This window comes from Ovis canadensis, chromosome 2 (assembly GCF_042477335.2).
Source record: "Ovis canadensis isolate MfBH-ARS-UI-01 breed Bighorn chromosome 2, ARS-UI_OviCan_v2, whole genome shotgun sequence".
Lineage (NCBI taxonomy): Eukaryota > Metazoa > Chordata > Mammalia > Artiodactyla > Bovidae > Ovis > Ovis canadensis.
The window spans coordinates 140,690,755-140,712,541 of NC_091246.1; the positions used below are offsets into that span (position 1 = coordinate 140,690,755).

Below are 21,787 nucleotides of genomic sequence, written 5' to 3' on the forward strand. Positions count from 1 at the left end.
AACATCAGTCCTTCCAGTGAACACCCAGGACTGGTCTCCTTTAGAATGGACTGGTTGGATCTCCTTGCATCCCAAGGGACTCTCAAGAGTCTTCTCCAACACCACAATTCAAAAGCATTGAATTAAAACTATTCGGCACTCAGCTTTCTTCACAGTCCAACTCTCACATCCATACATGACCACTGGAAAAACCATAGCCTTGACTAGACGGACCTTTGTTGGCAAAGTAATGTCTCTGCTTTTGAATATGCTGTCTAGGTTGGTCATGTTTCCTTCCAAGGAGTAAATTTATTGCAGACCCCAAGCTCTCTCCACTACACTTCCAAATCTTTCCCTAATTATTTCTTTGGACTCACTGGAATAGGGGAATTGGCCAGGATGCTGTTCTTGACCTTAAGGTGAAGGACCTTGTTCACCTCATTCAGTTTAAGAAGGAAGCAAGGAAAGAATGGTCAGGGTATCTTTAAATAACTGCTCCCTTTTCTATTTTGGTAAAAAAAAAAAAAAGAAGAAGGAGGAAAGAAAGAAATCATTCTCAGACTGAGCAATTAATTACCAACGGCAGGTTTTGGAGATTTTTTTTTTTTTTTTAAACAAACACTTGAAACCTGAACCTGAACCACTCTGCTCCTTGCTTCCTGAGTGAGGGTAGGCAGAGGAATGATGGCAGGAAGGAGGAGCCTGGAGCAGCGCTTATGCAGTGGGGCACTTTCCCGTTAGTTACTTTTCACTTGAATAACAGGCCATAGGAGGTGGGCTGTTGGCTGTCACCAATGGCGCACTGCGGAATAGGCATTGCCTGCTACAGAGACGGGTTGGAACAGGCACTCTGGGGGCCATCATAAATCAATTTTTCGGAAGAAGTCACCGTTGTTTAGAACCAAACCCAATCAAACATGGAATTCTCTCCAGCAACTGATTCAGTATGAACCTACTAACTCTTCTCAGATTCTTTCAGTCAGCAAAGTCCCTGGCCCTCTCAGCCTAGAGGGAACAAGAAAATTTTCCTTTTTTAGTAGAATGTGGACTTTTGTGATTTAGGATAAAGTCTTACACACACAGCTGACTATCTGCTCAGACCAAGTTGTCCTGATCAGATCAATCCACACAGATGAGGTTCTGATCCACACAGATGAGGTTCTGGTTTGTACAAAAGGGAAGGGGTTTCTCATCATGTAAAATAATTTATTCAATAGGGAAACATTTTTTTTTTCATTAAGACCAGACTCACAGTGCCTTTTAAAACACAGTGCAGTAAACACTCAACTTGTCAAAGGTCCAGCAGTTGTGTAAAACATACACCCTGTAATAACGTTAACGACCTCAGCCCTGGGCTCTTGAACTCTGGGCAGCCAGCTGTTACTGCCACTAACAGGTGGTGTAAAACAATAGCTCAGCTCAGCCAACTCACTTTCCAAGCCCTCCGGCAGCCGAGTGTCCCTCCAGAGAGTGCCAGCAAGCAGCTCAAGCCGCCACTCCACCACCAGCCCATGGAGCCCCGGCTGCTCCTCCTGCTCCTCGGACTCTGCTCAGGTAAGTGCCGGGGCCGGGGGCTGTCCTGTGAGGCTGAGGCTCTAGAAGCCCCCAAACCAGAGTCTTGCTTCTTTGATGCAAATACAGAATGGCAGGGCTTCAACAGTCCCAGGCTCTTCTGGCAGTTCCTCACTGATGTTGGCTTAATTGTGTTTGCGGATAAAGATTTTTTGCTTGGGTTATCCAATTAAAATAGGAGCTGCCTGCTCAGAAGCTACAAAGTAAACCTGCCATTCTCTCCCTCCATCAGTGTCTGTATGAGTCACCTGGATGACGGGATCCAGCGCCTCTGCTACCATCCCGAAGTCACTATCATACCTGAACAACTATAGGGACTTAGCAGGGTGACTTACGATCACAAGTAATACAGTTAACTGGTCCTTTTATGGCTCTGGGAGAATTCTGAAAATGAAGAGGATTGATCGACAGCTCCATGTGCTGGAGGGAAAAACCTATTCACAACCACAACCAAACTTTCCACGAGAGAAGAACTATTTTGTAATCTCTTAAACTTCTGAAGCTAAAAAAAGTTCATATGAATGCATTCTTGTCTTTTTTTTTTAAAGGACATTACTCTATGTGAATTGAACCCATAAAAATCTTGCACAGCCCTTGACCTGCATTCAACTCTGGACTGTGTCACAACACAGCCACTGAAATGCTATCCTGAATCCCAAACTTCCGGTTGAGGGAAATAGATGTTAGCTGATTGTTTCATATAAAAGTTTAGTGGTGATATCATCCCAGCTGAGAAACAAGACGGCTGACATGCTGTGATTTCCCTTCTCCAATATTGCTCTGACAAACACAGGTCTTCTGGGCAAAAGAGGTGAAGAGTTTTATTATTAGTGTTTTTCAATAGCAGAGTTGACGGAAATAGCCTAAACTCTGGTAAATTATATCCTGTGGAATTTGGACTCAATCCAACCAAAGCTGGCCTGGTGGTGATGGTGGTGGTGAGGTGTATGTATGTGTGTATGTTTGCAAACACCACACTCAATGGAAATTCTTAAGTGATATATTTACACTTAAAAATCTTTAAGAGATCTCTTAGGACACCAAAAACCTCCAGAAATTCATGTTTAACTATTTTTTTTTAAGTATGTGATATGTATGTAGATCAAACCTAGAGTCTGATGTCAGTTCACATGGATGATTCATGGAAATTTAGGGCAAGATGAGGCAATCCAACATCTCTTTTTTTATTGTAGGGAAACTGAAGCTAAGAGACATAAACTGACCATCTCAAACTGACTTTGGGACCATCCCAAAGTCCCCTGAGGTATAAACTTCGGAATGTGATCAGACTCCATTTTTTATGAGCACAGTCAGAAAATATAGCCTGAAATTGGGAAGGTAGCCAGAGGCACAGCACCAGTCAAGATAAGAATTACCCAGGGCGACTATTTGTTTTTGTTTAGCCGCTCTGTCATGTCCAACTCTTTGTGACCCCATGGACTATAGCACACCAGGCTCCTCTGTCCATGGGATTTCCCAGGTAAGAATACTGGAGTGGGTTGCCATTTCCTTCTCCATGGGATCTTCCCAACTGAGGGATCAGACTTGTGTCTCTTACTTTGTAGGTGGATTCTTTACCACTGAGCTACCTGGGAAGACAAGGACAGAATTCTTTTGGCCCAACCCAGCAAGCTGTCGCCCAAATAAAAATACAGATTGGACCAGTATAATACAAAAGAACACTTTGAAATTGTGGCTGGTCCCCCTACTTTGATTCAATCCCTTGGGGGCAAAATTCTCATTTATAACAGTGACACTTTTTCCGGTATTAGCTTAACTCATAATGATCTCTGTTCTATTTATACAGCACTTTCATTACGATCTTTCCTCTCTCCCAGCTCAGGAATCTCAAGCACTTCATTGCCACCTTCCTTATGGCATATTGCTTTTCAACTTGTTCACAGTTATTTATGTAAAAGACAAATGTCGATGTCCATGAGAGTAGGAAGATGGGATCTGGGTCAGATTCATGTCTGAAAACCTCAAAGCTCTTCAAACAGCGCTTTGCGTGCAGCAAATGTTGGACAAATACATGAATGAGTTAGTGTTGCCCCCATCTGAATAAGAATGACCAACGCGATTTTGCTGAAAAGGGGAACTTTGACGTTATTTATGTGTTTATCTGTGTGTTTGTCAGTTTATACCTGCCTTCCAAAGAAAGTATTTACTGTGATTTATTGAATCTGTGAAGAAATTGTCCATTTCTCCAGACCACACTGGAATTGGGAACAAAACGTAGAATTCTGAGTTCAGTCCTTTAAGTTTTATGTGATAAAACTTTGAGTGATACTCTGCCCTGCTTTGAGGAGGAAAAAAGAGCAGAATACCGGTGAATGTGTCCTAAGAAATGGAGACCTCCTCAGGAATTCCTTAGAAACTCACGGCGGAAGGCACAGGCACCCTTGTCCTTGGCAAGGGCGCAAAGGAGGGAGTCATATCCCTGAAATGCCATCCGTGCCAGGCTCCCCAGTCCTCCCTTCTCCCTAGGTGACCTTAGGGTCCGCCTGCGTATTTTTCTGCCACATAATGCTGATCATCTGCTCACTCTGCTACTTTCTAGCATGTTCTTCATGTCAAACTGGAATAAACCGTCACTTAAAAATAAGCAGCCCAAGATAACATCAAAGCAATAACCTGAAACCCAGTGGCCGAGGCTTGAAGTGATCCATGCCAGCACCCCCCTGCCCCCACTGTGGGCTGGGTGGGGCCGGGGGTAGACAAAGCGTAGAAGACAGAGGATTTCTGTGTCCCAAGGGGCCACCGCAAAAACTCCACGGACAATATGCAGCTCTGAGGGGTCTCCAATGCCAGTGGGCTGGGGGAGATGCCATGTGAAAGCTCTGCATGAATCCTTTGGGTTCAGACATTTCGAGAAACTAGAAATGAAAAGCTAGGCTAGCTGGGAGTTCCACACACAGAGCCCAGGAAGGTCATAATGAAGATATTTTAGCAACACTGAAAGCTTCAAAACGTTGAATGGACACAAGACGCTCGCCTTTAGGGAAGTGGTGAGGTATACAGGTCCTGTGTCTGACTGCCTCCACTTAGAATCCCACTTGTAGCTAGCTGGGAGCCATGACATGCGTCTCTGCTGTTCCGACCTCAGTTTTCCCATCTGTGAAATAGGAGTAAAGACTGACCTCATAGAATTTTATAAGGATTCAATAACGTAACACAAATATAGGACCTTTAATAAAGCCCGACAGGCTAATTAAAACATACTTTGGGGCGGATGAAAATGTTTCAGCTCATTATACAGCATTAGTCATTTCAAGCTGATCTAAGCTCAGGATGAGAAATAGTGGTGGAGAGTGTAGACTCTGGGTGTGAATCCTGGCTCTACCACCGATGAAATCTGGATCTCAATCTCCCCATCTGAAAACTGAGGATAATGACAGTATATACTATCATTGTTACGAGGATTGAAAGTTTTAGTACGTATAGCATGTAGGGGAGTATCTGACACAAAACAAGGGGGATATGTGATTATTTTTGTTGATCAATAGAAATAGAAAAGGGGACTACTTTTTACTTAATAATTGTTTTGTTGGCAAGCCCTTCCAAACTTAGGATCCAAGCAGAAAAATAATAAAAAATAATAATGACCTGCCTTAGAGGTGATCGATTAATATGAACACAACTGAGGGGGGAAAAAGGGAAAGTGTCTCACTCATTTCATTTTAAAAGTTGTCTTGGCCCGGGGAAAAGGTGTGGTTTCAGCAGTAATCTGCGGAAAGGGGAGATCTGGTTACATGAATCCGGGCAGATGGATTGTGTGTCTACTTCCTCTCCCAGCCGTGAACAGGCAATCCCCAAACCACCAGGGCTTGAGTTACAGGGATCCTTCATAAGGCGCTTGGAATTTGGAACACATTTTCTCGTAGGAATAACAGCACATGTAGTTGTACAGTTTCCAGGACAGCCCACAGCACGCTCATAATATTAAAAGTGAGTTCAGGAGCACGGTGCCGAGTGACGGGCTCTAACCTGAGGTCTTCCCTAGCCGCGTGACCGCAGACAGGTCAGTGCACCCCTCGGAACCTCGGGTGAGAATGTCTTTCTGCCTGCTCACCAGGGAAGATGTGTCACGCTGGACGCCTGAAGGCTGCGGGCTCTGAGAATACCGCATGATATTGCCCTTCATCCTGAAGGAAAATGTAGTAAAGATTCCTTGGAATTTAATATGCACCGAACAGGAGACCCAAATCCAGGTCAATAGAATATGTGATTTTCTCTCTTAGCAACTTAATTGGGACATAGATGATTTTTATTTTTAAAATTATGTTAAAAATACATAAATATGAATGTGAAGTTTACCATGGTAAAATAGACATTGCATAAAATTACCATCTTAAAGTACACAATCCGGTAGCATTAGGTATATTCACAATGTTAGGCAACCATCACCACTATCTAATTCCATAACTCTTTCATCACCCAGAAGGACATCCTGGGCCCATTAGCAGTTTCTCCCCTTTCCCTGTCCCCACAGTCCCTGGCAACTGCTAATCGACTCTGTTCTATGGATTTACCTATTCTGGATATTTCATATAAATAGAATCACACAATCCATGTCCTGTTGTGTCTGACTTCTTTTACTTAGCATAATGTTTTTAAGGATCATTCATGTTACAGCATGTAACAGAACTTCATTCCTTTTCATGGCTGAATAACGTTCTAATGTATGGATATACCACAATTTGTTTATTCATTTATCTGTTGATGGACATTTGTGTTATTTTCACCATATAGCTGTTAAAATATTGCTGCTATGAACATTCACGTACACATTTTTTGCTTGCTTTTTTGTATTTTAATTGAAGCAGAGTTGCCTTATTAGATTGTGTTAGTTTCAGGTATACAGCAGAATGATTCAGATAGATATATATATTCACGTTAGTGTGTGTGGTGTGTGGGAGTCGACTCTGACAGTGAGTGTGTCCTTTGCCATCTCAGCTGGCCTCGTCCTGGGCTCCAAACATGAGACTCGTCTGGTGGCAAAGCTCTTTGAAGGCTACAACAGTGTGGTACGGCCCGTGGAAGACCACCGCCAGCCTGTGGAGGTCACGGTGGGCCTGCAGCTGATACAGCTCATCAACGTGGTGAGACAAGAGAGTTCCCAGCACCCCACAGCACCCACACCGCCCAGTCCAGGGCATCTTCTCCAGCTCCCCACTGGTCCCCCTAAAGACGGGCCTTATCTTTTTTTCAGGATGAAGTGAATCAGATCGTGACAACCAACGTTCGTCTGAAGCAGGTAAGGCAGCTGGATAAGTGTGTTCACGTTGTTCTCATTCACTCTGAAATTTAACATGGGCTCAGAGGAAGTCAATTTGGGTAACAGGGATATGCACCAAAATGTTGAAAGCAGATATTTTGGGGTAGTGGGCTGTTTTGTGTTCATTCCTATTATTATTTTCATTTGTGCTTTACCTGTATGTATCACTTCGTTAGGTCTTAATGCCAAAAGCCCAGCATTAAGGTGTTGATAGAACTGGTTCCTTCTAAGGGTCGTGAGAGAGAATCTGCTCCGGGCCTCTCTGCTTTGCTTAGAATTGGCTGTCTTCAAGTTCGCATGACTTTCTTTCTGAATATACATCTTCTTCAACGTCCCCTTCTTATATGGACACCAGTCATATTGGATTAGGGCCCACCTTAATGACCTCACTTTAACTTAATTACCTCTATAAACACCCTATCTCCAAATGAGGTCGCTTTCTGAGGTACAGGGGATTAGAACTTTGTATTAATCTGGGGGAGACAGTTCAACATTGTGTTATCCATAATTTACTGCATTGGGCATATGTAACTTTTATAATGCAGAAAAAATATAGCACTTTTCAAAAAGTGAGGTTGCCTGCTTGAGGAAAATGTTCACAATAGGGTCATTCTCCTTTGCTAAGGTGGGCAGTGTACTTGATGGCATGACTTGGGGCTACCTTTGTTTTCTCATCTGTAAAATGGGGTCAATAATCACTCCTACCCCATGAGAACATTGTGAGGACTAAATGATGAATATGGGTTGAAACGCCTAGAATTGTGCCAGCATGTACTTGATGCTCTGTATGTGATTTTACTTCTTACTCAAGTGAAAGCCAAACTCTGAATCAAACCCTTCTTACCAGAGCACAATTTCTGTCCATACCTGAATTACCATGTCCATCAGAGCTCTTGATAACCCCAGATTTTTTCATTGTTTTTCATCAATTAAAAATGTCTTCATTTCTAGCAATGGGTGGATTACAACTTGAAATGGAATCCAGATGACTATGGTGGCGTGAAAAAGATTCACATTCCTTCGGAAAAGATCTGGCACCCAGACTTCGTTCTTTATAACAAGTGAGCAAAACAGCCAGGATGAGAAGGCAGACATTCGGTGGGGGGGGCGGGCAGGGGGAGCCCAAGTGCCCTCACGGAAGGGCTGCCGCTCTCCGTAGGCGTTTCACCACTGTTCCCATTAAATAACCCTTAAAAACCAACAGCCAAGTTGACATGCTAGGGGTGCCATATGGTGTCTCATGTTATGAATAGAAACAATTATCAGAGCCAAATTGAACCAGGGCTGTGGGGTGGGGGACATTTAATCCCTGAGAACTCCTGAAGGGTATGTGGCAACTATCCAAGGAACCCAAACGTCCTATAACTGAGTTCCTTGGAATTAAATGTCCTTCCGACCAATAGGTCTGAACCTCGCAGGGTTGTTATTCGTCACCTCCTCACGGCATCCCAGGACGCTGCGTGCTGCTGATGGCCCGGGATGCCTGTGTAGCCCGTCCGCTGGGCTCTGCGACAGACTGCACATTGTGAAATTATAATGTGATTCAAGACACTCTGCTTTAATGACACGCTCATTATCATACGCCCTTCATTTGTCAGGGAATGTTCGTTGCAAACAGCATCCTTCCAGGCAGCAGCACTGGCCTAGAGGATTTGTGGCCTGACAGTCTGCAGCACGCGTCTGGGGTGAGCAGGCTGTGCATACTAGCAGACTCTCCAGGGAAGATGGCCAGGGCTAGTTAGCGGACATGACACCCTTTAAGGTGACCCTCCCCAACTTTGATATTTTATTGCATATTTTCCAATCAGACCTGGGATTCAAGCTTGAGCCAAAGTATCCCATCATTTTGTGTAAACTTTGGGACAGGTGTGCTGATAAGGAAGAAGTGTGTATCTCTCAGGGTTAAGTTTATCTTTCACTTAGAATCTAAGCGAAGCAATTAAAACCCTCTGGTCGTTTAGATCAGCTCAGTCATAAACACTCTCACAGGGGAGAGAATCCCGTTTCACCTGCTTGGAAGGAGAAATGTAGACCATCCTCCCCCTCAGCTCTGTTGGGAGGATCTAAAGCTGCATAGTTTTCTGGATAGAGCCTCTTCTCAGTCCCAAGGAAAAATCAATGGGGAGAAAATTTCTTGGTTTATATAATGAGGCATGACATATCCCATATGGGGCGCCAGGCAGACCCCACTCACTTTTCAGCCCCTAATTTTACTATCCTGCTCTCTGCTAAGGCCCTAGGGGACAGGCCATTTGGGGGACGAGTAGATCTGCAGGGAGAGTTTCTTATCTTTCAGTATCCACCATGCTGTTTTTTCAAATGAGAAATTATTGCCAACATTTGAAAATAGGAAAATACATCAAAACCTGAATTTTTAGCCCCTCTGCATGCATGCTCAGCTGCTTCAGTCTTGTGACCCCATGGACTGCAGCCTGCCAGGCTCCTCTGCCCATGGAATTCACCAGGCAAGAATACTGGAGCGGGTTGCCATTCCCTTCTGCAGGGGATCTTCCCCACCCAGGCCAAACCCAAGCCTTTCACATCTCCTACAGTTCTGTACCGCTAGGGCCACCTTGGAAGCCCTTTAGCCTCTCTAGAAAATTCCAACATTCAAAAATATGAAAACTTTGGATTAGAAATCGAGATTTCCAGCTTCCAAGGAAGGATCAAATATCAGGCAACATGGAGCCTTCACTCCCACGCAGACACACTTCCTTGCCGGGGTGTGGGGCTCTAGCTTTGTGAGGCTCACCTCTCCCTCCTTCCTCACTTGCCTGGCCTAGAGGCATCTGAGTTTGATTCTGCTCCACTGGAGTCTAAATAGTTCTTTCAAAGGTAATAGAACCCTCTTTAACATGCTTATCACAGTAATGACCCACTAGCCATATTTTTATTTAAAATTCCTGGATTTTTCCCCCAATTAACTTTTGTAAAAGAGCTTTTAAAGATATTTTAAAAATTGATTATTCTGCTCTTTGCTGCTGCAGGGACTGTTCCTCTAGGTGAGGAGAGCAGGGGCTCCTCTCTAGTTGCGGCTTCTCATTGCAGTGGCTTCTCCTGTTGCAGAGCCCGGGCTCTCGGGTGCAGCGGGTTCAGTAGTTGGGGCATGTGGGCTCAGCAGTTGTGGCTCATGGGCTTTAGAGCACAAGCTCACTAGCTGTGGCACAGACTTAGTTACTGTGGGATCCTTCCAGATTAGGAATCGAAACTGTGTCTCCTGCACTGGCAGGTGGATTCTTCACCACCTAGCCACCAGAGAAGCATCCCCAATCAACTTTTAAAGTATATCAGAGAGGGCATAGATGGAGACTGGGGCTTCCCTTGTGGCTCAGACAGTAAAGAATCTGCCTGCAGTGCAGGAGACCTGGGTTCGATCCCTGGGTTGGGAAGATACCCTCAAGAAGGGACTGGCTACTGACGCCAGTATTCTTGCCTGCGGAATCCCATAGACAGAGGAGCCTTGTGGGCTACAGTCTGTGGGTCACAAAGAGTTGGAAAGGACTGAGCAACTAACATTTCTGCTTTTCACTTTTTCAATGTTACAAATACTACTGAGGACTGGGGGAAAAAAAAGTCTGGGATGCAGCGGATCTGTATTACCAGTTAGTTTTTTAAAACTATAGATTCTCAGATTCATCCCCAGATATCCTGATTCAGTGCTTAGATTCAGTGCTCAGGAATCTACATTTAATTTTTTTTTAAATTGAAGTAGAGTTAATGTGTTAGTTTCTAGTGTACAGCATAGTGATTTGGATGTTTTGCAGATAAATTCCATTATGGGTTATTACAAGATGTTGGGTATAGTTCCCTGTAATACACAGTAAATCCTTGTTGCTTGTCTATTTTAAGTATAGTAGTTTGTATCTGTTAACCCCATGCTCCTAATTTGTCCCTCCCCCTCCCCTTTGTTGATCATAAGTTTGCTTCCTATACCTGTGAGTCTGTTTTGTATACAGATTCACTTGTATTATTTTCTAGGTTCAGGAATCTGTATTTTAAACAAGCACCCCATGATCCTTATTATCAGGCAAATTTGGAAAACACGGCCATAGATAAAAAGCAATGCCGCTCAAAAGAAAGCTTCTATAATTAGCACCTGAATAATTACCAGCTGTCTCCTGTTAACATCCCCAAGCAGAACTGAAGGTTCATCTGTCACTTGGAGCCCTGTTCTTCTTTTATCCCAACTGTAGTGCAGATGGTGACTTTGCTATTGTCAAGTTCACCAAAGTGCTCCTGGACTACACTGGCCACATCACATGGACACCGCCCGCCATCTTCAAAAGCTACTGCGAGATCATCGTCACCCACTTTCCCTTTGATGAACAGAACTGCACCATGAAGCTGGGCACCTGGACCTATGACGGCTCTGTGGTGGTCATCAACCCGGTACGTGATGACCCCTTGGGAGGAGTTGGGATGCAGCAAAAGCAAGACTTAGGTCTCCAACTCTGCCCCTACATTGTCGCAGGCCCGCTGCATCCACTAGCTCTTCAGGGATCATCTACCTTCATGCTTTTCAATTGCTTGGGCAAGTTCTTGACATGCTACATAAGAGAACCATCTGGGGCTTACATAATTTCCTATGCCCAGACTACTCAGGCCCAATAATTCTGATTGAATCAGCCTAGGGTGGAGCTAGGGCACCAATAGGTTTTAAAGCTCCCAGTTCAGTTCAGTCACTCAGTCGTGTCCAACTCCTTGGGACCCCATGGACTGCAGCACGCCAGGCCTCCCTGTACATCACCAACTCCCAGAGTTTACTCAAACTCATGTCCATTGAGTCGGTGATGCCATCCAGCCATCTCATCCTCCATCATCCCCTTCTCCTCCCGCCTTCAATCATTCCCACTCAACATCAGGGTCTTTTCCAGTGAGTCAGCTCTTTGCATCAGGTGGCCAAAGTACTGGAGTTTCAGCTTCAGTGTCAGTCCTTCCAATCAACATTCAGGACTGATTTCCTTTAGGATGGACTGGTTGGATCTCCTTGCAGTCCAAGAGACTCTCAAGAGTCTTCTCCAACACCACAGTTCAAAAGCATCAATTCTTCGGCACTCAGCTTTCTTTATAGTTCAACTCTCATATCCATTAATGACTACTGGAAAAACCATAGCCTTGATAAGCTGGATCTTTTTTGGCAAAGTAATGTCTCTGCTTTTCAACATGCTATATAGGTTGCTCATAACTTTTCTTCCAAGGTGTAAGCGTCTTTTTATTTCATGGCTGCAGTCACCATCTGCAGTGATTTTGGAGCCCTAAAAAATGAAGTCTGACACTGTTTCCACTGATTCTCCATCTATTTGCCATGAAGTGATGGGACTGGATGCCATGATCTTTGTTTTCTGAAGGTTGAGCTTTAACCAACTTTTTCACTCTCCTCTTTCACTTTCATCAAGAGGCTTTTTAGTTCCTCTTCATTTTCTTCCATAAGGGTGGTGTCATCTGCATATCTGAGGTTATTGATATTTGTCCTGGCAATCTTGATTTCAGCTTGTGCTTCTTCCAGCCCAGCGTTTCTCATGATGTACTCTGCATATAAGTTAAATAAGCAGGGTGACCACATATAGCCTTGATGTACTCCTTTATCTATTTGGAACCATTCTGTAGTTCCATGTCCAGTTCTAACTGTTGCTTCCTGACCCGCATACAGATTTCTCAAGAGGCAGGTCAGATGGTCTGGTATTCCCATCTCTCACAATTTTCCACAGTTTATTGTGACCCACACAGTCAAAGGCTTTGGTGTAGTCAATAAAGCAGAAATAGATGTTTTTCTGGAACTCTTTTGCTTTTTCAATGATCCAGCAAATGTTGGCAAGTTGATCTCTGGTTCTTCTGCCTTTTCTAAAACCAGCTTGCACATCTGGAAGTTCATGGTTCAGGTATTGTTGAAGCCTGACTTGGAGAATTTTGAGCTTTGCTAGCGTGTGAGATGAGTGCAACTGTGCGGTAATTTGAGCAGTCTTTGGCATTGCCTTTCTTTGGGATTGGAATAAAGCTGACCTTTTTCTAGTCTTGTGGCCTCTGCTGGGTTTTCCAAATTTGCTGGCATATTGAGTGCAGCACTTTCACAGCATCATCTTGTAGGATTTGAAATAGCTCAACTGGAATTCCATCACCTCCACTAGCTTTGTTCGTAGTCATGCTTCCTAAGGCCCACTTGCTTTCACATTCCAGGGTGTCTGGCTCTAGGTGAGTGATCACCCTATCGTGATCATCTGGGTGGTGAAGATCTTTTTTGCACAGTTCTTCTGTGTATTCTTGCCACCTCTTCTTAATATCTTCTGCTTCTCTTAGGTCCATACCATTTCTGTCCTTTATTGAGCCCATCTTTGCATGAAATGTCCCCTTGGTATCTCTAATTTTCTTGAAGAGATCTCTAGCCTTTCCCATTCTATTGTTATCCTCTATTTCTTTGCACTGATCACTGAGGAAGGCTTTCTTGTCTCTCCTTGCTAGTCTTAAAGCTCCCAGGAAACTTGAATGTATAGTCAACATGGAAAAAATCCCAATAGTCCCAACCCACTTATTTTTTATTTTTTTTAAGATTTTTTTTTTTTTTGGATGTGGGCCATTTTCAAAGTCCTTACTGAGTTGTTACAAAATCACCTCTGTACTGTTTTGGTTCCCTGGCAGAGCAGCATGTGGGACTCCAGCTCCCCAACCAGGAATCAACCCCACACCCCCTGCAATGGAAGGTGAGGTCCCATCTGCTGAACTGCCAGGAAAGTCCCCAACCCCCTTCTTTTACAGGAAAGGAACATACACAAGATCCCCTCCTAGGTATGCAACAGCAGTGGAGTCTATTGCTTTGTCACAGCTGATTAGGAAACCCTGCCCCTCCTCACGGTGACAAGGCTGGGATGTCACAGTTTCATTCCATGTCCTCAGGAGAGCGACCAGCCGGACCTGAGCAACTTCATGGAGAGTGGAGAATGGGTGATCAAGGAGTCGCGGGGCTGGAAGCACTGGGTGTTCTACGCCTGCTGTCCCTCCACCCCCTACCTGGACATCACCTACCACTTCGTCATGCAGCGCCTGCCCCTCTACTTCATCGTCAACGTCATCATCCCCTGCCTGCTCTTCTCCTTCTTAACCGGCCTGGTGTTCTACCTGCCCACAGACTCAGGTGGGTGCAGTTGCCGTGGTGGCGGCTGCTGCCGCTGGTGGATCTCGCGCTGCTATTTTAGGGGAAGCCAGGAATAACCATGGTTGATGAACAGATACAGGCAGACAGACCCGAAGCACCAGCCCTGGAAGGGTGCATCACTGGCCACGTGGTGAAGGCCTCTGGGGCAGACCACAGGGCCGGCAGAAGTGTGAGCTGAATGTGACCCTGAAGATGCGCACACACAGCGGGTTAAGTGAATAACCACCAGCACCTGTTTGCTGAATACCTGCTGTGTGCCCTGAAACACGCTGGGCAAGGTGTGGACCACAGACACTCCAGGGCCCCTTCCCCCATGAAGTCGCTTGCTCTCTGTGACTAACTCAGGTCTTACCTCTTTCGTCTACTGCTTGCTGCTTGAAAATAGCTTTTGTGTATCTCTTCTCCACATGGCAGTATCTTTATACATAAGACCATACTTCCCAAGTGGCAATTCTTTCCCCTGTATCAGCCTGGGCCTCCTGCTGAGTAATCACACCTATGACATAATTTCACCAGACACCAACGATCTAGAGAGAAGGGGGTAAGGAAACACGCATGTCTGCCAGCAAATCACTGCTCTCAAACAATGTAAGGCAGACAAGTAGAAGAAGAAAGATAGTAAGATAGTCCTCAAACTTATGCCAGAAAACAACTGTATCAAAATGCCACAGGAAAAAACCCACAAAAGTCTAAATCCAACTTTCCAATAAGGAAAAAAAAGCTTACACATTCACTCACTCAATAGATACCTTTTAAACAACTGTTGCAAGACAGGGATAAGGTAAAGAACAGGGCAGAATTTGCCCCACAGAATGTATGTTCTAGGGGATTGTATTTGTTCTTAAACAAATGATCACAAATATTTTTTCAACTTTATAATCAAATGAAGTTTCTCAAAGTGAAGAGAGAGAACACTAGGTGGGTCACTATGGAAACTAAACAAAGTTTCTGTCAATATTAGATGATTTATGCCAGAAACGCATTTAGAACAGAGACAGTTTGAGAAGTGTCAGCTACTATTATCACTAATTGAGAAATCTGATGTACTTTGATCCATGTTTTACATGTATAATTCTGTTTCCTGTTTTACTTTTGAAGACTTTCCTATCCACCAGAAACTGACAACTTCTTGTTGCCTCCACGCTGGATCCTGCGTATATCACTAACATCTGAAAGAGTCCAGAAAGGGCAAAGTTCCACACTGGAAAGCAGGGCCGTACGAGGGTTTCCCAGGACGCAAACAGCAAGACCAGCCCAAGGAAAGTCCCTTCCAAAGGCTCTTTACTGCCTCAGAGCTGATCAATCCCCACAAAACTATTCCAGTGTCATTCACTCCCTGGCTTTCTTGTTTACTTGTCCAGGCAAGACACCATCCGGGAATTGTTTGCCCTGAAATTGTAGGGCCTGGGGAAAAGATTCAGGGGAAAGGGAATCCCTTGGCCTTTAATGTGGAAAAAAAAAAATCAAAACACACACACACACAAAACAAGTCATCCCCTTAGAGAATATGAGAAAGTGAGTGGTGTGAAATCATTGATTTTGTCCTTTCTCAGCTTTGGTCTTGCAGCTTGCTTCCATGGTGAGAAAGATACATGTACCTCTGACCTACACATCCATCTGCTGAGTAACAAGTAGGCCAGGCTGTGGTTCAGTTTTGTGAGGTTTAAGACGTTCTGCTGCAGACAGAAAATCTGCCATCTGGGTTCTCACTTGCCACCCAGAACCTCTCTGGTTCCCCTGGATTCCACCAAGAAATAGAATTCTGGGGCGTGAGATGAAGTAGCATTTCCTGCTTGGCAGCATCGGACGGAAATGCCTGCCACTTGCCATTGTCAGCAGAGTTAAGTGCCAGGGTCTCATAGGAAATACTGCAGAAAGAAACTCCCAGTGTGAGGCTTTGAGAACAGGCCAGTCGCATTCCTCTCTCTCCCTTGGGCTTCTCTGGTGTGTTCACTTGCTAGGTCTGCCTTCACAAAGGACGCCAGGCTGGTGGCTTAAACAACAGAAATTTATTTTCTCATAGGTCTGGAGGCTGGAAATCAAGATCAAGGTGTCAGCAGCATTGGTCTCCTCTGAACCCTCTCTTCGTGGCTGGCAGATGACTGGCTTCTCCCTGCGCCCTCACATGGCCTTTCTCTCTGTCTGTGTCTTAATCTTTTCTGATAAGGACGCCAGTCACCAAAGACCCAGCCTAAGACCTCATTTTAATTTAATTACCTCTGTAAAGGCCCTGTTTCCAAATACAGTCCCTAGGTGCTGGGGTTTGGGGCTTCAACATATAAATTCACTGTCAGTTGTTCAGTTGTGTTCAATGCTTTGTGACCCCATGGTCTGCAGCCCGCCAGGCTCCTCGGTCCATGGGATTCTCCAGGCAAGAAGAGTGGAGTGGGTTGCTGTGCTCTCCTCCAGGGGTCTTCCCAACCCAGGGATCGAACCCAGGTCTCCTACCCTGCAGGCAGATTTCCTACCAGCTGAACCACGTAGGAAGACCTATAGATGTGGGGGGAGAGCAGTTTAGCCCCTAACGGGTGGGTTGCTGTGTCTGCCTCCTCCTCGTTTCGTCCAGGAGAGAAGATGACCCTGAGCATCTCTGTCTTGCTGTCCTTGACCGTGTTCCTTCTGGTCATCGTGGAGCTGATCCCTTCCACCTCCAGCGCCGTGCCCTTGATTGGGAAGTACATGCTGTTTACCATGGTGTTCGTCATCGCATCCATCATCATCACCGTCGTCGTCATCAACACGCACCACCGCTCCCCCAGCACCCACGTCATGCCCGAGTGGGTGCGGAAGGTGAGTGAGCAAGGCACCAGGACACTCTGCACAGGGCAGCCGCAAGTCTGCCCTTCCACACGGCCAGTGGCGTCCTAGGTAACCCTGCTAGGCACTTGGAAACAAAAAGGCTTTCTTGGGCTGTAAGGGCTTTGGGGGAGGAATTTTTCTGGACTCTGGCTAAAGATGAATAACTCATGTAGCCTCCCCAGGGAGATAAGAAAACCAGAATTAACAAAGCCCACTTCAATGTCAACCTTAAAGAGTCTCTTTGTTTATAAAAGACAAATAAATCACTATCTTTTAATTCAAATACCTTGAAACCTTGACCTGTTTGTATGTGAACAGACTGATAATTTCTTTGCTGGCGGAATCATCTGCTGAGACTAGAATAAGGGCTGGAGACTGGCGGGGTGGGGGGTGGGGCAGGGTGAGGTGGCTGGGCTTGAAGAGATTGTCAAAAAGTTAAGTTTTAATGAAGGACTTGGTCTCATATATTTATTTTACTGAATTTTAAAATGTGTTAACATTTCAGGTGTATCAGTTCTTTCATACACATTCACACAGACACGAATGTCCCGGCTTTTGTGCACAATGCAAAAGGTTTGCCACGAACTGACAGAGAAACTGCTGCTTGCAATGCATTCTTTTGGGAGAAGTAGTCTCTGCTTCTCTAAAGGCTGTTAAGTAACTCCTAGCAATACCTATAGGGCTTCCCAGGTGGCGCGGAGGTAAAGAACCTGCTTGCCGATACAGGAGACACAGGCGACTTGGGTTTGATCCCTGGGCCAGGAAGATCCCCTGGAGGAGGAAATGGCAACCCACTCCAGTGTTCTTGCCTGGAGAATCCCATGGACGGAGGAGCCTGGAGTGCTGCGGTCCATGGGGTCACCAAGAATCGGACACGATTGAGCACGAGTGCAGAAATACCCATGCTGCATTTCTTCAGGAACCAGAAACAGAAGAAAACAGTCTAGCTGTTTTGTGGGGTTGGAACCTTATTTATTTATTTATTTATTTTGGCAGGAGGGGCCCGTTAATCTTTTGGTCATGAGAATAGGGGCTTTGAAGAAAGCAAGTGCTTTTGGGGGTCTGGAAGCTTAAGCATCAGTGGTTTCTTAGGAGTGCAATAGCTGCACACTTGCTCCCTCCAGTGGCCAACTACTGGCATTACAGGATCATCTCTTAGCCTTAGTCATTTAACAGGCCACAGGACACCGATGAAAATCTGAGAAAATCTAGTATGGTCCTTTTGTTTTAGGGACAAAAGTGGCTGAGGCCTAGAGAACCTGAATGACTTGCCTAAGGTCTCATTGCTTATTCACAATCATAGTCTGATGCTTGCCCTGCTGACAATAATTCCCATACCTGGACTTCTTTTGTATTAGGTTTTTATCGACACTATCCCAAATATCATGTTCTTCTCCACGATGAAAAGACCATCCAGAGAAAAACAAGACACAAAGATTTTTACAGAAGATATCGATATTTCTGACATTTCTGGGAAACCAGGGCCTCCACCAATGGGTTTCCACTCTCCCCTGATCAAACACCCCGAGGTGAAAAGTGCCATTGAGGGCATCAAATACATCGCAGAGACCATGAAGTCAGACCAGGAGTCCAATAACGTAAGCGTTGTGGCTTGAGATCCACACCTTGGGGTTTAAAGGGTCACGTGCTTAAGCACAGAGTGTCTGACAGGTTTGGCTTGATGGGAAGGTTGGCATTCAAGGGGCAGCTACTGACGTAAGATGTGCCTGATGACTCCCTAGGCCATCTCAGCAAGTTGTCACATTGTGAATAACCTCTTTAAAAGATAAAGATCACGGTGCCAGTGGAGGGAGGATCCACAGTCAAGGGGCCCCTGGATGACGGATAGCACGAGTGCGTTGCGAGTCCGCCATCACCTTCAGGACGTTCTGACATATTCCTCTCTCCCAGGCGGCTGAGGAATGGAAGTACGTCGCGATGGTGATGGACCACATTCTCCTGGCAGTCTTCATGCTCGTCTGCATCATCGGAACCCTGGCTGTGTTTGCAGGTCGGCTCATTGAATTAAATCAGCAAGGATGAGTGGAAAGCTGGGCTGAACCTCCGCACCAGGGAGATCTGTCTAGTTGGATACATGCTCACTTATCAGATATTTAATTTTCTGTATTTATTATTCATGGCAACGGTTTATGTTTACATAAGGTTATGGCCTCCAAGCGTGTTCACATTGCTTCTCCCTTCACTCCTGCTGTGGCTGCCTGGAGAGTGAATCCTCTACAGTAAGTGAACCTGGATTGCTACAAAAGGCGTTCATTTCCAGCAGCATCTGGAAGAATTTTGCCCATGATAACTGAGGTTTTCTGATAATTTAAAAATAATTTTTTTTTAAATTTTAAGCAAAGAGTCTATTTTTTGCTTAATAGTCAGTTTTGTACTTACTAAAAAAGCCCCATCTGCCAGTCCCCCAAAGAAAAAGCATTTGACTTGGAGAGAAGGAAAGCAATAGAAAGACAATAGGGAAATTCTAGAATGGCCACCAAAATACAAACTGCCTCAAAAACCAAGTTTTGAAGTTTCTGGAATTTGGAGGTGAGGGAGTATCTTCCCAATCTAACACAGCACCTGAGTTTGATGTTTGGGGTTTGAGGGAAAAGAGTAATTAACCTGAATGGAGTCTGGGGCCAGGCACTGTGGGAATGAGATCACATTTTTTTTTTTTTAATCCTCATAACTCTGTAAATGTCCCTAGTTTATAAATAAGAAAACTGAACTTGTGGGAGGTTAAGTTCATTATCCAAACTAGCAAGTAGAACCGACTTTTGAACCCAGATCATGTGGATTCACAGTAGCTCTGAGCTGGGCTGGTTCATCGCTCACTGTGACTCTGGTCAGTGTTTTTGAGGAGGCTCAGTCCCAGGATTAGCCTTCTTCCTGCCTTCCCAGTTAAACCCCCTGCCTTTCCCCCAGTCTTTATCCCAACCCTGTTTGAGGTTCTAGTTCTATGAATGAAATCGCAAATGTGTGCACACATCATCGTCTCTACAATTCTGGACACGTGAGTAGGAGGGGAAGTGCATTTCCTTTCTTCACAGCAACCCACTGGCAGTGCACCCCAGTACTAGCAAGTGTACAGCCCTGGGCTCAGTAATGACCGTCATCCCCAGAGCACAGCTGACCGACATCAGTCCCAGAGAGAGTGGGGAACGGCAGTGCCAGGCCACCTGTCTGAACTCAGGCGATTTCAATCTATGTCTCCTTGGCATTCCCCGTGACACACCCATGGCAGGACTGAGTGCCTGATTTACGAGTAAACTAAAGGGAAAACAGTTTGGCATTTCCTCAAAAATCGAGGCATAGAATTATCATATAATCCACCAACTCCGCTCCTAGATATACACCCAAAAGAACTGGAAGCAGGACTTGAACAGATCCGTGGATACCAATATTCACTGCAGCATTATTTATAATAGTCAAAAGGTAAAAAACCACCCCTGTCCATCAGCATAAGAGCAAATGCATGAGGAAGGAAGTTTTTATAAATACTGTAATATGGATCAATCTTGAAAACATTATGCTAAGTAAATAAGCCAGATCTGAAAGGACAAATATTGTATGGTTCTGCTTATGGGAGGTACCTAGAGTAGTCAAATTCATAAAGACAGAAAACAGAATTGCAATTACCAGGGTTTGGGGAGAGGGGTGAGTTATTGCTTAGTGGGTAGAGCTTCAATTTGAGATGATGAAAAAGTTCTGAAAGTGGATAGTTGTGGTGGGTGTACAACATCGTGAATGTACTTAATGCCGCTGAACTGAACGTTTAAAAATGGTTAAGATGGTAAATTTTGTGTGCATTTGACCATAATAAAAAATAAAAAATTGGTAAGTTTCATGTTCTGTATATTTTACAACAATTAGATAAAAAAGAGGGGAAGAGAGATTCAGTACCTAAATCTGCTTGCCTAATTTATCGCAGTCCCCCAGGGTTCACTAACGATTCAGAGAAGGAACTTGAAAGTCATGTTGTCCATTCTAAGGACAAGGAAGCTGAGGCTCCCTGATCAGTGACTTCCCTCAGGTCACAGAGCTAGTTAGTGACAAATCAGCTCTCTAAATTCCTGCTCTGGTGCTATTTCCTTTATATCAAATAGCCCATTTGTCTCCCAACAGTGAGACCTTCCAACATGTTTCCTGCTCACCCCCTGGCCTGGATGCCAGCAGGGAGGCCCTGACTAGGAATGAACGTCACAGTGTGAAGCTCCATCAGCCCCTAAATACCTGTTCCATCTATCTGTCACCAAGTTGAGGACTTTCACCTTTGGAATCTCTTCCCTTTGTTAAGGGCTGACCCTGATGGCTCAGTGGGTAAAGCGTCTGCCTACAATGCCGGAGACCAGGGTTTGATCCCTGGGTCGGAAGATCCCCTGGAGAAGGAAATGGCAACCCACTCCAGTACTCTTGCCTGGAAAATCCCATAGACTCTAGCCTACCAGCCTTCTCAGTCCATGGGGTCGCAAAGAGTCGGACAAGACTGAGCGACTTTCCCTTCCTTCCTTCCCTTCCTTCCTGATGAAATGGGAGGGGAGACAGACGGTTCTGGGATCTGTCCCCTCTAGAGGTGAGCACCCAGCCCTGTCCTGCCCCTGTGTGGCTCTGTCGATGGGTGTGTCTGGGTAAAGGGGTGACTTTGGAGAAAATAAGGAGCATCCTCAAACTGGAACAAGCCAAGAGTTCTTGGGGGTGGGGAGGAGGGAGGCTGTTTCAGACTGAAGATGGAAGGAGGAATTGTTCAGACTTTGAATCCCTGTGTTGTTGTTTTTTTTTTTTTCTTTCTGTTCTAGTCGTCAGAACTGGGATTTTATTAAATTGGAAAATGTATGAACAATTAAATCAGATGGTGAGAAGTTTTGGGGCTGAGGTGGGAGGTATTCAGTTTTGGCCCTGATCACTGTGGACCACAATGCCATTATGTTCATTCCGGGGGTGAGAGGCGGCGCAGGGGAGCTCAGGCGGCCTCCCTGCCCATGGCCAGAGGTCTCCCCTCACACCCCAGC

The 21,787-nt window shown here is 45.1% G+C and overlaps 1 protein-coding gene across 1 annotated transcript; it reads left to right on the forward strand.

Annotated features, from left to right (window-relative positions):
- The first annotated feature begins 722 nt into the window (after window positions 1–722).
- CHRNA1 (cholinergic receptor nicotinic alpha 1 subunit) lies at window positions 723–20,413 on the forward strand. The gene is made up of 9 exons (XM_069577174.1): window positions 723–1,533; window positions 6,508–6,653; window positions 6,764–6,808; window positions 7,781–7,890; window positions 11,023–11,218; window positions 13,718–13,955; window positions 16,543–16,766; window positions 18,134–18,373; window positions 18,687–20,413. The coding sequence occupies exons 1-9, from the start codon at window positions 1,491–1,493 to the stop codon at window positions 18,816–18,818; spliced, it is 1,374 nt and encodes a 457-aa protein (XP_069433275.1). The 5' UTR covers window positions 723–1,490; the 3' UTR covers window positions 18,819–20,413.
- Window positions 20,414–21,787: the final 1,374 nt, after the last annotated feature.

Excerpts from the sequence above, each read along its gene's own strand:
- CHRNA1 (XM_069577174.1), top strand. The coding sequence starts at position 1,491 with ATGGAGCCCCGGCTGCTCCTCCTGCTCCTCGGACTCTGCTCAG. Across the intron at positions 7,891-11,022 it reads GACTTCGTTCTTTATAACAA|TGCAGATGGTGACTTTGCTA; the intron begins GTGAGCAAAACA and ends TCCCAACTGTAG. Across the intron at positions 13,956-16,542 it reads CTACCTGCCCACAGACTCAG|GAGAGAAGATGACCCTGAGC; the intron begins GTGGGTGCAGTT and ends CGTTTCGTCCAG.